Source organism: Prionailurus viverrinus, chromosome A1, assembly GCF_022837055.1.
Source record: "Prionailurus viverrinus isolate Anna chromosome A1, UM_Priviv_1.0, whole genome shotgun sequence".
NCBI lineage: Eukaryota > Metazoa > Chordata > Mammalia > Carnivora > Felidae > Prionailurus > Prionailurus viverrinus.
In genome coordinates this window covers 173,266,051-173,281,675 of record NC_062561.1, presented here as the reverse complement: position 1 = coordinate 173,281,675, position 15,625 = coordinate 173,266,051, and the positions used below count along the sequence as shown (strand labels likewise).

At 39.3% G+C, this 15,625-nt stretch overlaps 1 protein-coding gene across 1 annotated transcript in view; it reads left to right on the top strand.

Annotated features, from left to right (window-relative positions):
• The window catches only part of REEP5 (receptor accessory protein 5), a 40,291-nt gene that overhangs the window by 7,203 nt on the left and 17,463 nt on the right, over positions 1-15,625 (top strand). Inside the window, exon 3 of the mRNA XM_047863575.1 lies at positions 13,159-13,297. Within this exon, the coding sequence (XP_047719531.1) occupies positions 13,159-13,297 (139 nt within the window). The remainder of the gene's footprint in view (positions 1-13,158; positions 13,298-15,625) is intronic.

Genomic DNA, 15,625 nt, shown 5'->3' with positions numbered 1-15,625 from the left:
TTCTTTTCTTTCTTTCTTTCTTTCTTTTTTTTTTTAAACCCCAGCATAAGGCTTTGAACTCATGACTCTGAGATCAAGACCTGAGCTGAGATCAAGAGTCTGATGCCTAATGAACTGAGCTACCTAGATGCCCCTAATTCCTTTAGTTTTCAAATGATCCAGGCACAGAGAGGTAGAGTATGTTTCTGAAGTTCACACAGGGGCCAGTCTTGGTCTGGAACCCTCAGCTACTACGCAGGAATGTGAAAGCACCTTCAGGCATATTTTAGTATCAGACTCGAAAAGATTAAATATGTTTAGAGTCCAGCATTTTGATGACTGTATACAGTCTAATGTTTGGCAACACTTTTGAAATCTCATGCCCACTTCAGTGATGTGTGATTCTATCTCCTGTGTCCTCACCAGCACATTAAAAAAATTTTTTTTAATGTTTATTTTTTGAGAGCGAGAGCGAGAGCACAGAGCAGGGGAGGGGGAGAGAGAGAGAGAGTGAGACACAGAATCCGAAGCAGGCTCAGGCTGTGAGCTGTCCGCACAGAGCCTGATGTGGGGCTCAAACCCACAAACTGTGAGATCATGACCTGACCTGAAGTCGGATGCTTAACTGACTGAGCCACCCAAGTACCCCATACCAGCCCATTTTAAACTGTGCCACCAATACAAACAATGTTACTGCTTTTAGCTCTTTGCATAGCTGAATACCTGTGTAGCACTTCATTTAATAGATACTTATATCCCTATTTAAGTGCCTTACAAATGTAGCTCATTTAATCCTTATGGCAACCCTCTGATTTAAATACTATGATTGTTCCCATTTTACAGATAAGGAAACAGAGAAAGAAGTAACTTGATCCGGGTCTCACAATTAGTAGATGGTAAAGTGTATTTAAACCCAGGGAACCTGGGTGGCTCAATCGGTAGAGCATAAGACTCTTAATCTTGTGGGTCATGAGTTTAAGCCCCAGATTGGGCATAGAGCTTGCTTACTTACTTACTAACTAACAACAAACCCAGAGCCCATGTTTTTAAGTTTTATGTTCCACTACTTTCCATGTGGCTGTTCGGCTGTCTCAGATACATGCCATGCCCTGTGCAGAGATGAAAATTGAACTGTTGATGTAAACTTTTTCTTTTCTCAGTTTGACATTGTCAATACACTGTCTTGATGCAGTGTATTTTTCCTCTCTCAAATAGGGGACTGCCCCCCCGCCCCCCCAACCAAGTCATGTATCTGCACACATAGGCATTTGCAGTGTTTTGGGAACATGAGTTAGAATGTATTAGAAATAACTAACAAGTTATTTCTCTTGTTATGTATCATTGATTTACAACAGCAGTGACATAACTAGTTATTTGCAGAGACTTGCTGTCTTTTACCAGGGCAAGCCCCTATGAGGATGGCACACTGAATTGCATTTCCTGAGAGAATGTGGCCTTGGCTTTAGTTCTGTGTCAGGAGGCAGAGAATCTTTAGGAGGAGATGTTTGGGGGTGACTCCTATGCGGTAAGATTGAAAAGGGGATGGTGTGTGGGGGGGTGATATTTGGGAAAGACACTGTCAGAGTAACCACAAGAGTTGTAATACAGTTAACCAGAAGTAAAAGCTACTGCCTTTTCTTAGCTAATGATTCACAGCAGACAAAGTGCGGGAGCATAGTTTACAAAGGACTCAGATCAACTCATTCAAGATTTGCAGTGGCAGCCTCCTATAACAGAGGTGTTCTCCGAAGAGCATTGGAGGAAGTTGTCTTGGTATGACTGGCAGTTGAGCACCACTTTCTGTTTCGGAAAACAAAGTCCACTGACGCAAAGTGAGGCTTCCCTAATGGTGCTGGAGGATGTGGACTTGTAGTTCTCTTCTGAGACTCATTAGTAAGGGGGGTGTTTGTTTTCTTGGGTGCTTCCCCCCCCAAAAAAAACCTTGTAATTATGGTTTGTTTCCTTTTTACTCTTGAGAACGTGGGGGCAGATACACTTTCTCCTAAGCTGCTTACGTTCCTATTACACTAGCTTTTCTCTCTACAACTGTAAGCTCTGTGCTGGAGTGCTGAAGAGCAGAGTGGCGAATGCCCACACTTTGACTCCTCTGGGTAAGTGTGAAGCTCAGGTGGTGTTCTGGCCGACGGTGCACTTGGCTCCATTACTGGCATTGTGTGAATTTTGCCTTCAGCGTCCTGAGATGTTAGATGTTTAAGTTTTATCAGCTTTTTATTGGTTGAGTTTTCACTTAGTATTACTGCTAATATTGCTGAGCTATTTTAAGATGGAATTGTAGAGAAACTAAAAAAAGTAATAAAATATCCTTATAATCGCATGTCACTATTTTTGTAGGCAATTACAGCCAGAATTTTAGATTAGGTTAGGTTAGGGTTCCCCCCATCTCCCTTGCCTGTACCATAGAGAAAGGAAGGTCTTAAGGAGCAAATAAGATGAATGATTTAAATTACTTACTCATGATCTACTTTCTGGGCTCTTAAGCAGTCGTGAGGAGAGATCTCATTCCTAATGTTCTGTTCTAGAATGCTCCCTGTGAATTAATGAAAATGTTTTCCTATTTTTGAGGGCCCTAGAGATGTGGTTTATTTGTCCTCTGCCTTCATCCAACTCATCTTGGAGTTCTCTTTTTCAAGACTGACTCTGAATGAGGAGTCCATTTCCAACTTCATTTCCTCTTATGGTATTTAAAACAACTAGAAATACATATGGGACATTCTAAGGTATTGGTGACTGTTGACAACATTACCAATTAGTTAATTTTGAGGAACAATGAATTAATTTAGAATTGGAAAGCAGTTTCAAAAATTGTTCATGAAATGGCTTTTTGTAGCAATTGAAATATAAGTGGGGCCTGTAGAAACCTCTTCTGACTTTGGTCTGTCGCTAGCACACTCTTCTGGTTCTTGGGAGTAGAGCTTATCAGTCCCTCTCAGTCACATGACCACTATATTTATCCTGCAGCCTCCCAGAGTTATGCCAGGTGATCTGGTGAAGGGATCACTTACATGTCAGAGGTAACTTGAGGCTGCTATCTGCCTATCTTGATGTGGCCTTCTTTTGTCTAGGAAAGGTCAGTTTAGATCATTCTTGTCCAGGTTGTGAGGGTACTTGAGCCTAAGTTAAACTTGATGATACTATACTTGACATAGACATTACATTTATAGAACCATTCATTTTATTGACAAAGGGTTGTTCCAGTAGGATTTGCATCTGCTGTTTTATTGCTTTAGGCATACATTTTTTTTTTTAACTATCAAATAGTTTAGCACATTAAGCTTTTTTTGTTTTTTGTTTTTTGTTTTTCCTTCAAGCAGGGAAAGAATGATCTTTTATTATTATTTTTTTCAATATATGAAATTTATTGTCAAATTGGTTTCCATACAACACCCAGTAGCACATTAAGCTTTGAGTTATAAAATGTTAGCTAGTTTAGGTCCTAGAGATCAAGCTGCTGGGGCAAGAGCTACCTTTTACAGATTTGGAAACTAAGGCCACAAACAAGTTACTGGACTTGGGTCATGGGTTTGTTGGGGCAAAGCCAGGGGTAGTCGTAGGGATGCCTGAATTCTCTGGCCTGCACACTTTAACATTCCTCATGTTTTATATTTGACTGTAACTGAATATTTCATTTTGCATTAAAAAACAAAATGTTGGGAAGTTGGTAAATAAATAAGATCATTGTAATTAAACACCAAACTACTTGACGACTGAATGACTACTTTTGTTTTATTATTCAGTCTCCCCTGGAGATGTTTTATAGACTCATCTAAAATGTATTTGCCTGTGAATTTAGCCTATTTATGTATTTCATTAAGTCGGTCATTTTATATAGGAGAACAAACACCATATTAAAGAGTAAAGGAGTTTGATATATTTTCATTGTTCTTGTATAGTAACCTTAGAAGATAGTTTCTACATATTTAGGATGCATACCTAACTACCTATCATATCTTTTTTCTTTCTTTCTCTCTTTTTTTTTTTTCAAAGAGGGGAGGAGGCCTGGCTTGATATAAATCATAATAAGCAAATGGAGTTTTTCATATGTTCTGTTTTCTTCCATTAGTTTCTCTAGCTCTGTACAGGAGCCTCTTTCTTGCTTTGAGAGCACAACTACTCTGCAGTGGAAAACAAGTAACTCTGAGTGCCCATGGCTTCTTACCTTCTTTTCTTCCATGAAGAAGAAAAATGTTTTTATTTGCATGGAAACAAACTAGTGTTTATGTCTTAAAATACGTAATTTTTTCCTTCTAATTTGATGCACTGTATGTGTCAAATAAGATTTGCAGTGGCATTCTTCTCAACCAAGGTAATAAGAAATTAGTAAACCTTTTTGAGCTCTCAGGAGTTCCTAAATCACACTCTCTGATAAATTAACGCAGCAGAAGTAGTCTCATGCATAGTGGGTGCTGTGTATGGTCACATTATATGTTTGCCGTATCAAAAAGGATTATAAACATTATGGTCTGTATTCTTCATATTTAGGCTTCAAATAATCTACCTTGAACTCGGGAATATTTGCTATTAAATAAAATTTACCATGTTAGAGATAAAACAAACCAAGTTGGAATCGAGGCAGATTTCTTTCTGTTCTTTACCAACAGCATATCTCAAGGCTGTTTATTATTATAGGTTGTTTTATTAACTGCTTTTTTTTTTTTTTGATTCACTGTCAGTCTGGTGATATAATGGACTCATTAAAATTAAACTTCCATCGGGGCGCCTGGGTGGCTCAGTCGGTTGAGCGTCCGACTTCAGCCAGGTCACGATCTCGCGGTCTGTGAGTTCGAGTCCCGCATGGGGCTCTGGGCTGATGGCTCAGAGCCTGGAGCCTGTTTCCGATTCTGTGTCTCCCTCTCTCTCTGCCCCTTCCCCGTTCATGCTCTGTCTCTCTCTGTCCCAAAAATAAATTAAAAACGTTGAAAAAAAAATTTAAAAAAAATTAAAAAAAAAAATTAAACTTCCATGGATGGATACAGTTGGTTTTAGTAGTAAAGCCAGTGCTTTGAAGAAATATATTATTTAATTTTATGTCATTTGGCTAATCTGAATTGTAGTGGCCAAGTTACATATGAACCATGTACCATTCAGGTGGTGTATACCTGAATTTCTTTGGTGTGAGTGATCAGAAGCATATGTATATAGACCTGATAATTACTAGCTGTATTAACTCTTGGGCAAATCAGATTAACTTTCATAAAGGTCAATTTTCTGGAGCAAAAGGGGTGGATAGTATATGTCAAACACTTGGCACAGAATCTAGCATTCAGTAAGTGCTTAATTAAGGGTGGTTACTTTTACTAACCTACAAAGAGGAAAACTAATCATTGTTGTGATGAACTCTAGGTAATTGAGCTTTTAAATGATTAAGGAAAGACCTCCTTTCATTAATTTTCATTAATTTTTTCCACTTCCTTTTTTGGGTCCTTAAGACATTATTATTCCAAGAGCAAAAAAGTACAATCAGAGTTTGTTCTTCCAGGTTTGTAAATATGTGGTATGGCTGATGGTTTTCTTCTGTTATGGTACAGTGGTGTGCATGTTGCTAAGCACTGGGTGTCATTTTAACAATTTTAAAATCTTAAATCCCATTTTTTACTTTTTGTTTCTGTTAAGATTTCCAGTTTCCCATAACTCTGCCTCCATAACCCTCCTTCATAAGACCCTTCCCCAATCACACATATGCTCCTTAATTAGCAGGGGAACTATTTTTCGACTGTTGGCTTTTGGTCCTTGAGTCTGTTTTGGTCCCATGGGCTTTAATTACAATGTCAGTTGCATTGTTGGTGCTCAGTATATATACTTGCATCTGAATGAATCTGTCACTGATTTTCTGTGGCGGATTACCATATGGGGCAGGGAATATCTTAGGTTCTCTGAATAATGACTCAGATTTGGAGGGAGAGAATACTGGTAGCCCAAGATTACCTCTGTGCAAACTTCGTTTTCTTTACACATGTTTCTCTTTCTCTCTCTCCTTTTTTTTTTTTTTTTTTTTTTTTTGAGAGAGAGAAAGAGAGAGAGGGCACAAGTGAGCAAGAGGCAGAAAGAGAGAGACTCCCAGGAGGGGCAGAGAGAGAGAGGGAGAGAGAGAAGCAGGGCTCACCCAATGCGGGGCTTGTGCTCACCGTGATGTGAGACTCGAACTCATGAACTGTGAGATCATGACCTGAGCCGAAGTCAGATGCTTGACTGAGCCACCCAGGCACCCTCTTTACACATGTTTAATGCTATCCTTTCACTATCCTTCATTCCTGCCCTTGCTTTTAGAAAACAGCAATAAAGGGGTAAACAAACTGATGGGACGTGGAAGGGTGAAAGCAGCCGGTACCAGTCACTGGAGGAGCTCAGTGGTCTGGCCAGTGGGTTCTGTGCATATCAGTACCAATCCAATACCAATGTAAAGAATTTTGGCCCATGAACCTTCACACCATGGGCCTGAAAAATGTTTTCACCAGTGTCTGAGTTTGTTCCCATTGACCTGCCAATGGGATTTGGGGATTTCAGCTCTTTACTCTCTATAGCATTGGGATTTGGAGAGTGAAGTGTAATTAAAATCCATGGGTAATTCTCTAATCTCCTTTTAGCCTTATTAACAATGCTGTTAACCCTCTACCAGCTGTACTTAGCCAGAAGGACTAAGCTTTTTTTACTCTCTTGCCTGCCAATAATAATAATAATAATAATAATAATAATATTAAATTATTACCACATTATAAGTACTATCTATTAAGGTTATATTTAATGAGAGCTTACTTGGTTCAAGTCACTGATTCTAAGTGCTTTGCATGTAATCATTTAATCTTCATAACAGCATGATCAGGTTTATCATTCCTTCTTGACAAATGAGGAAACTAAGGCCCAGAATAACTTGCTCAAGGTCATGTGCCTAGTAAGTGCTGGAACAGGGATACAAGGTGCATGCCAAGGGTGGTGAAGTGATGCAAAGCCAGATGAGCATTGGGAAGGAATGGAGGGAAAAGCCAGTCTATTCCATCATCCAGAGTAATTAATAATTTTTCAAAATGTTGATATATTTTGAGAGACAGAAAGCACATGCACATGCGTGAGCAGAGGAGGAGCAGAGAAAGAGGGAGAGAGAATCCCAAACAGGCTCTGTGTTGTCAGTGGCAGAGCCTGACATGGGGCTCGAAATCATGACCTGAGCTGAAATCACAAGTCAGATGCTTAACCAACTGAGCCCCAGGCACCCTGTAATTAATAAATTTTTGATAGTTTGCTTTTTTGAAATAGAAAATTAGAATGAGTCCATTCCATGTGTTGGACTACAGGACTCTCTTCTCTCTGTGTCTTTATGTGTTTATATGTGTGTTATTGAAAACCTTTTAATGCTCTAAAACACGAGGGTGTGTCTGATCATTGTTAGAGAGGTTTGTAAGAAAACCATGAGCTGTTTCCTCAAGAGAGAAATTAAATGAATATGCCTGATGTTCACTTCAGTGTTTAACAAAGCCCTAAAGAGACAGTTAGTCGCATAGGAGGAAGTAGTTATAGAAAGCCTGGTGTTTATTTTTTTCTCCCACATAGAAATATTTTTCCTTTCTCTTGTTATAAAAATATTGTACAGGCTCATTACAAAGACCTTAAAAAAGTGAAATTCTGCAGTCCCAATGCCCAGGATTAACTTTACACAATTTGAAATATATGCTTCTGGATACCATTCTTGGTCTGTAAACACATAGAAATAGATGTCCACGTCTCTTTTTTTTTTTTTTCAAAGCACAAAGTTACCTACTTTTTACATTCAACATTGTAGCTTGGACATCTTTCTTTGTTAATATCCTTTTTAAAGACTTCAGAATATTTCATTGTATGGATATACCAAAATGTATTTACACAGCCCATTGCTGCCCTTAAAAAACCTGTAGACACATACTTCATAATATTTTATTTTCATTGAAATTACTTTAATATCAGTCTTTTCTCTTTGAACTTCATATGTTGGTCTATACAATATAGAACATGAACAGTTTGTCTCTAAGACAGCTTCAAACTCAACATTCTACAATTTCTAATTCTGCTCTGTGAATTTTTAGAACTGCTAACCCCTCCCATGTATAGTATTTACAGCCATTTTCTGCACCTTAACCATGTTTCTGCTGCTCACCCAGGCCTCATTTCTTTTTTGCCCCTTGCTTGAGGTAGACCAAGCTCTGCCCCTGGAACATGGTAGGTGGCTGAGGAGAGAGAGAACAAAGAAGCCATAGAACCAAGCCCAAGTGACCAGGCTTTGGATCATTAGTGAGAATATGGCAGTGAGTCTGCAGAGAGCAATCTAAGACCATGGTGTCTGTCTTTTGTGAATGTGTAGTTCTAAACCCAGGTTTAGTGTCTGTGGTATGGCTAACAAAGCTCACTTAAGGGCAAGGGCACATTGAGAATAAATAAGACAATGGCCCAGGCCTGTGGGGAGAGTGGTTGGAATTGTTGCCAGCTGTCTTTGGGATAGTTCCAGAACTCCTCTGGGGTTTAGCTAGAGATCGAAAAGCCCCGGGGGAGGTTGATATTCTAGTCAACGTAATAGAGGACTTTTAGATTGGTTCTTAAAATTTTAGCAAAAGAGTTTTGTTTAGGAGATGTTTTTATCTTGAATTCTTTTACAAGTTTGAGAATGCTCAGGTGAGCGTTCTACATTATCTTAGAGTGACTCATCCTAATTGTAGCAGAGATATCATTCAGTTTGCCTTCTCTGTCTAACTTTTCTTCTCTCCTGGCCTCTTGTGTGTTGCGGGAAAGGGGTAACCTACCCTTTGGCTACAAATCCATCATTTGGGTTTTCTTTCCTGGAAAAGATATGCAGAGGTGGTGCTGAGACTGAAACTTTGACCAATAGTTCTGAAACTTGGCTCAGCCTTAGGATCACCTGCACAACATTCTAAAGCTTAAAGCTCTACATGCCAGAGTCTGAATCACTAGGTCTGAAAAGAACCCAGGCGTGTATGTTTAACTAGTTCTGTAGGTGGTTATGGATCATCATCTAAGTTTGAGAAACAGTGGACTAGGGCACCAACTCAGAACATGTCCTGTTCACTTCTGATACCCTCCCTTCCCTCCCTACCTCTGCCTGTCCCCCCTCAGGTAAGCAGGTTGGAGGGTGGAAGGCTTCTCTAAGGATCTGGGCCTTGAGACTGACTTCTCTTATTTGTCCCTTTTTGGGTCTTGGTTTTCTTCAGCACAAGACTAGATCATTCTGGTCCCTTCCAAAAGAAATATTATGAACTCTTTTTGTATTTATAGTAATGCAGTAAATATTTATTCAATGCCTACTTGGTACCAGACATTTTGCTAAGTGTTATGCAGCCTGGTGGTGAGTTGTTCTAAATAGGGAAACAGCCTGGGATAGTGAAATAGGCACGGGCTTTGTTGGAGTTAATCTTGGGTGTAAATCCAACCTCTGCTACTTGTTCAAATTCTTTTTAAAGTAAGCTCTCCACCCAATATGGGGCTTGAACTCATGAACCCGAGATCAAGAGTCGCACACTCTACTGAGTGAGACAGCCAGGTGCCCCCAGTCTCTGCTGCTTGTAGCTAGGAGCCCTGCACATGTTGTTTTTCTTCCTTAGGCCCCAGTATTTCCTGAAAATAACAATCCTTACATCATAGGGCTATTATGAAATTAAAATAACTCTTAGGTAAAATTTAACCAAGGATGTGAAAGATGTATACTCTGAACACTATGAGGCATTGATGAAAGTAATTGAAGAGGACATAGATGGAAAGATGTAACACACTTATGGAGTGAAAGCATTAATATTGTTAAAATGTCCATACTACTCAAGGCAATCTGCAGATTCCATGTAATCCCTATCAAAATAGCAGTAGCACTTTCCACAGAACTAGAACAAATAATCTTAACATTTGTACGGAATCGTAAAAGACCCTGAATGGCAAAAGCAATCTCGAGAAAGAACAAAGCTGCAGGTATCAATGCCAGACTTCAAGATCGATTACAAAGCCACAGTAAAACAGTATGATACTGGCACATAAATAGACACACAGATCAATGGAACAGTATAGAGAGCCCAGAAATTAGCTCATGCTTTCATGGTCAATAATGCTTATATGGTTAATCTACAACAAAGGAGGCAAGAACATGAGGTGGGGAAAAGATATTCTTGTCAGTAAATGATGTTGGGGAGGAAAATTATTAGGTTCCTACCTCTTCCCATTCTTTAGCTGTGCCATTTTGGCTAGAATGGAAGGGTGTAGAGTGCTTAAGATTTTTGAATTCCTGTGTTGCCTGATAAGTTGCTACATCCTCATTCTGATATACTGTGTTGAAATATGATTCAGTAGAAGTACAAGGCTGTGGAGTGTATTGTTGAATAGTCACCTATGTCCATGCACTTGGACAAGGAAGTATATAAATAAATAGCACTCAGGAAATGCCAGTTTTGAGCTCTTCTCTACTCTTCCCATAACTAGATTGGAGTGCTTCACCATTTTGATTCTAAGTTTCCACACCTATGGACTGTCACTTATGTTCTTTCTTACTGTGACTAGTTTATTATTTTACTTATTTTGAGAGAGAGAGAGAGAGAGGGGGAACACATGTGCCAGCAGGAAGGGGGAGCAGAGTGGGAGAGGGAGAGAGAGAAACCAAGCAGACTCCATGCTGTTAGCCCAGAGCCCGATGTAGGGCTCTATCCCACAAACCGTGAGAGCATGACCTGAGATGAAATCAAGAATTGGACACTTAACCGACTCAACCACCAAGGTGCCCTTATGGTATTTTAAATTAAAACAGTAATTAAATGCTTCAATTATCTGAGAAATTCTATTAAAAATCTCTTCAGCTTAATAAGAATCTGGTTTTGTCCTGACCTCTTTCATGTGCCTTGGTTTTCTACAAAGTTGTGATCAACCTGTGTGTTGTTTGGAGCTCTTTTCTTCCTGCTTTCGATGTTACTATGTAGTTTTCCAAGTGTATTAACATGGAAGCCTTTGAATGCCTAGTGTTTATAAGTTATGGAAATTAACTATTTAAAAATTTATTCCTTGAAGCACAGAACTTAACTGTTTGGAGTGGTTTTTTTTGTTTTTGAATCTGTGGATCTTGACTAACCTCTTAAAAACAATGACATAGAATGGAATTGAAAATACCAGAATGTTTCCATGAAATGTATATTTCAGTTTATATTTATGTGTGGATACATTTGTTTACTGGATGTTTGTTTACTACATAGTCATGAATTGCTTTGGTTTCCAAAATGAAGACCTTAAGTGAAATATAACTCCATATCCCCTCTGCCCAGGAGTGACATCTAAGAAACAAATCTTTATCAAACTAATAACTAATAACTTAAAAGATCCACTTAAATAGAAATGGATAGGAAAATGGCCTTATGTGTAAAGGGGATACCACTGTTAGTTCTTTGGTTAATGTGCTTGCCCACGCTTTTCCTTTGGCCTTTTACATTTGCCAGCTTCTATCTGAGGAAAGCTGGAACACAGACATAGTCCACAAGTTACAAGCCATTATTTTATAATCTGCTCTCATAAATTCATTTTATGATTCTTTTGTGTAAGTTGAAAAACTTTTGCGTTGTCTTGGCGTGCAGAGAGGTATTGATTTTATCTCTTCTTCCTCTTCTCTTCCTCATGTCATTAGCACTCATCTCAGTCAGCTAGAACTTTCCCGTCTTTGGTTGTTTTCTTACAACACCCAGGCATACAAGCGGACCTCAAGCCCACAGCTGCTTCTCATCACTTCAGAGGCTTTCTTAGAGAATGACTCAGCATGATTCAGCAGTCTAACGGTCCCTTTGGGGAACCCATCTTACCAAGTATTTTCAGCAGTTAGCCCATCTCATAAGCTAACAATATTATTCATAGACCTTCGAGTTTCCTGTGTTAGTCCAGCTCAGTTCTGATAAGTGTCCAGACATGTGTTAGGATAGGATTAAAAAATTAAGGAATTCAGCTTTAGAATGAAGAGATTCCCAGGCATAAAAGAAATTTCTGTGATTCAGAAGTAAAAGATTAATTAATTAAATGTTTATTTATTTTGAGAGAGAGAGTGAGAGAGAGTCTTAAGCAGGCTCCACTCATCCAGGTGCCCCAGAAGTAACAGATTATTTTAAACTTATTTCCATTCATTTGCAGAATGAAATTTGTTTAAGCAGTAGCTGGTACTGAGAAAGTCATGTTATTAACTGATGAGGGAAAGAGGCTACAGCCAAAAGATCACACAATGATAGAACCAAATGGACACCATGATACTTGTTTTCACCTATTTGTTATGAAGTTATGTTACAGACTTTGGGCAGTATCTGACCTATGTCCCAGAAGTTCCTTTGTGGAAGTTTCTACTTACCCATAATATAGCTCAGTTATTAAAAGTACACAAAAACTAAGTTACCATGAGAGAATTCTTTTTTTTTTTTTTAATGATTTTACTTTTAAATAATCTCTGTACCCAACATGGGACTCAGACTTACAACCTTGAGATCAAGAGTCACATACTCCACCGACCGACTGAGCCAGCCAGGCTCCCTGCCATAAGAGAATTCTTTTTCTTTTCTTTCTCTTTTTTTTTTTTTTTCTTTTTTTCTTTTTCTTTCTTTCTTTTTTTTTTTTTTTAAGAATCCTTGATAAAGCTCTGGAGGCAGGCCTGCACTTGGGAGTTCCCAGTCATTGGTGATATCTCCTGCTGCCTGGTTAAGACAGAGTGGAAATCCAGGGGACAGCTAGTGCTGGTTTCTCTGGTGACAAGAAGACTGGTAACAGGTAGTCACAATGGCTTGGTATTTCCAGATTGCTTCTTACGTTGTATTCTTTTTTTCAACGTTTATTTTTATTTTGGGGACAGAGAGAGACAGAGCATGAACGGGGGAGGGGCAGAGAGAGAGGGAGACACAGAATCGGAAACAGGCTCCAGGCTCTGAGCCATCAGCCCAGAGCCCGACGCGGGGCTCGAACTCACGGACCGCGAGATCGTGACCTGGCTGAAGTCGGATGCTTAACCAGACTGCGCCACCCAGGCGCCCCTCTTACATTGTATTCTTATCTCCATGACAAGGTGCATACATTTGCCTGAGTTTCCTACCTGGTATGGGAGGGCGGGCTGTCAAAGTCTGCTGTTCGAAAGTGTTTCATTGAGATCACACTACATGATGTACTTGCTTTTGTATTGCCTTTCAGGATTAAAGCCATAGAGAGTCCCAACAAAGAAGATGATACCCAGTGGCTGACCTATTGGGTAGTGTATGGTGTGTTCAGCATTGCTGAATTCTTCTCTGACCTCTTCCTGTCATGGGTCCCCTTCTACTACATGCTGAAGGTATGTTGAACTTCTCTGTTTCCTTCCATCTATGTATTTGCTTTGTGCCCTACCACTAAAATAAATTCCATCTTAGGACCTATATAACAGGAACAGATGCTTGAGTGTTGGACATCTGTGGCTCTGCCTCAGATTATAAATAGGAAAACAGAATTCGACACACCTCCCTTATTTTGTATACTGCCTTGGAAACAGCCAAAGCAATTGTGTATTCAAGATGTGTTTGGTAATAAAAGATGGAAATACTGTGACCTAGCACAAGCATTGTTGTTAGTTTACCAAGATCCTTCCTTCAGGCAGTGTTACCTAGGTTTGATGCAGAAGCACTGCACATTTAGGCAGGCCATTGATTATTTACAGTGGTGTGTGGGAGTCATTCTTTCTTTCTTTCTTTCTTTCTTTCTTTCTTCCTTCCTTCCTTCCTTCCTTCCTTCCTTTCTTTCTTGCGTTTTTTAAGTTTATGTATCGATTTTGAGAGAGAGTGTGAGCAGGGGTGGGGCAGAGAGAGAGGGGGAGAGAGAATTCCAAGCAGGCTCTGTTCTGTCAGCAGACAACCCGACTCAGGGCTCGATCTCACTAACTGTGAGATCATGACCTGAGCTAAGATCAAGAGTCCGACGCTTAACTGACTGAGCCACCCAGGCACCCCAGGAGTCATTAGAAGAAAAAAAAAACCCACCTTATTTCTTATATACGTTTGGAGAATGAAGATGTGAAGTGGGCTCTCTGAGGAAGTCATTTTGATAACTTTGACAGGTGCAATGGTCAGGGATCAGCCCTGCCACACCTCGTGTTTGGTAGAAATCTAGCCTTGGTCACCACCATGTGAGGACAAGGATTAGGAAGTTGAAACTCATTCCTAATGGGACCTGTATTGATTCTGACTGAGAATGAAGAAGTTAACATCTTTTAATAGATAGAGTGGTTCTTTCTTTCTAGATAGGACAAACTGTCTTCAGTTGGTTCCTTGAGTGTCTTCCGTGGAAGACACCTGCTTCCCATTAGTTGCATAGAATGTAGATGGTACCTCAGGCTCATGGGGCCAGACTTCCCAAGCTGTAGAGAGTGGGGATTCCAGCCCTTATGAATTCTGAGTTCTCTTCTTTCCCTTCATACTCTGAAGTATTCATTTTTTTAAAAGTCGTCCGTGAAATGAAGACTCAAATACTTCTGTAAGATTTTTAAAGAAAAACAGCAAACCCTGCTGCCTATACTGCATTCCTTAAAAGCAACCATTATCCCTACATTTATGGCAGATTATTTTGTCATTTACCTCTGTGTTTCTAAATAACATTCTTGTTTAGCCACCTTTTAATTTTTCTATTTGACACATTAGCTCTTGATTCCTACTGGTAGGATTTGGTTCCCTTTCCTGGCTTGTCCCTGACATACACATGCAGTCCTCCTGTGTCCCCATCTTCCTCAGGTGTTTGTATCATAATTTTGGTTAGATACACATTCACCACTTACATTATTGTGACTTTGTAAATACGATTTAGTTAAACCATATAGTGTACATAGCATGTACATGTAGTGTTCTTGCTGTTTTTTATTTTCCCTGGAACTAATCATTGCTTTCTTATTTACATATTCAGACCTATTTTGAGGGTCCTTGTTAGTTCAATTTGTCTTACTGTTTCTACATTTCTATTTACTTTCTTTTAAATTTTTTGTCTAAAGAAATTTAGATAAAGGAAATTAGATGCAGGAAGCTCTCATTCTTTGGTCTCCCTCACCCCACCTACCAACATGTTGATGTTGTCTTCATTTTGAATTCTGGGCAGTTATGGATACATTTTTGCTTTATCTCTGGCCTTAGCTGTTTTTACAATCTATAGATGTTTTCTTCTGTGAATAATGTATTTATTCATTGATACATATTTTTCAATCTTCCCTTCCAGTTTTCAAGTTTACTCCATTCTGTTATATATGCCACACAGCGTATTCTTTATTTCAACTCTTTTTTGTATCTAATATTTTCGCTTGTCTCTTTCCTATATTTTCTCATTCTTGTTTCTTATTGCTCTGTTTCTTTTGACATAGTTAGCAATTTAGCTTAAGTCTGGGTTAGTTCTAATATTTCTATTGCTGATAGGATTTGGTAGTTGATCGTGTTGTCTTTCTTTTTGAAATGGTTGTGCTTTTCAAATCTCCTGTTATTTTGGCCTGTAAGCTCCTTTTCCTCTAACAGTATCAGCTGTTCTGTTAGGCACTGGGATGGAGGAAGACCACATGCCAGTCCATGCTGGTCCCAGGAAGCTGTGGGTAGGGGCGGATGAGTCCTAGGGTAGGGAGTCCCAGCCAGCAGAGGAACTGTGGTTCATAACC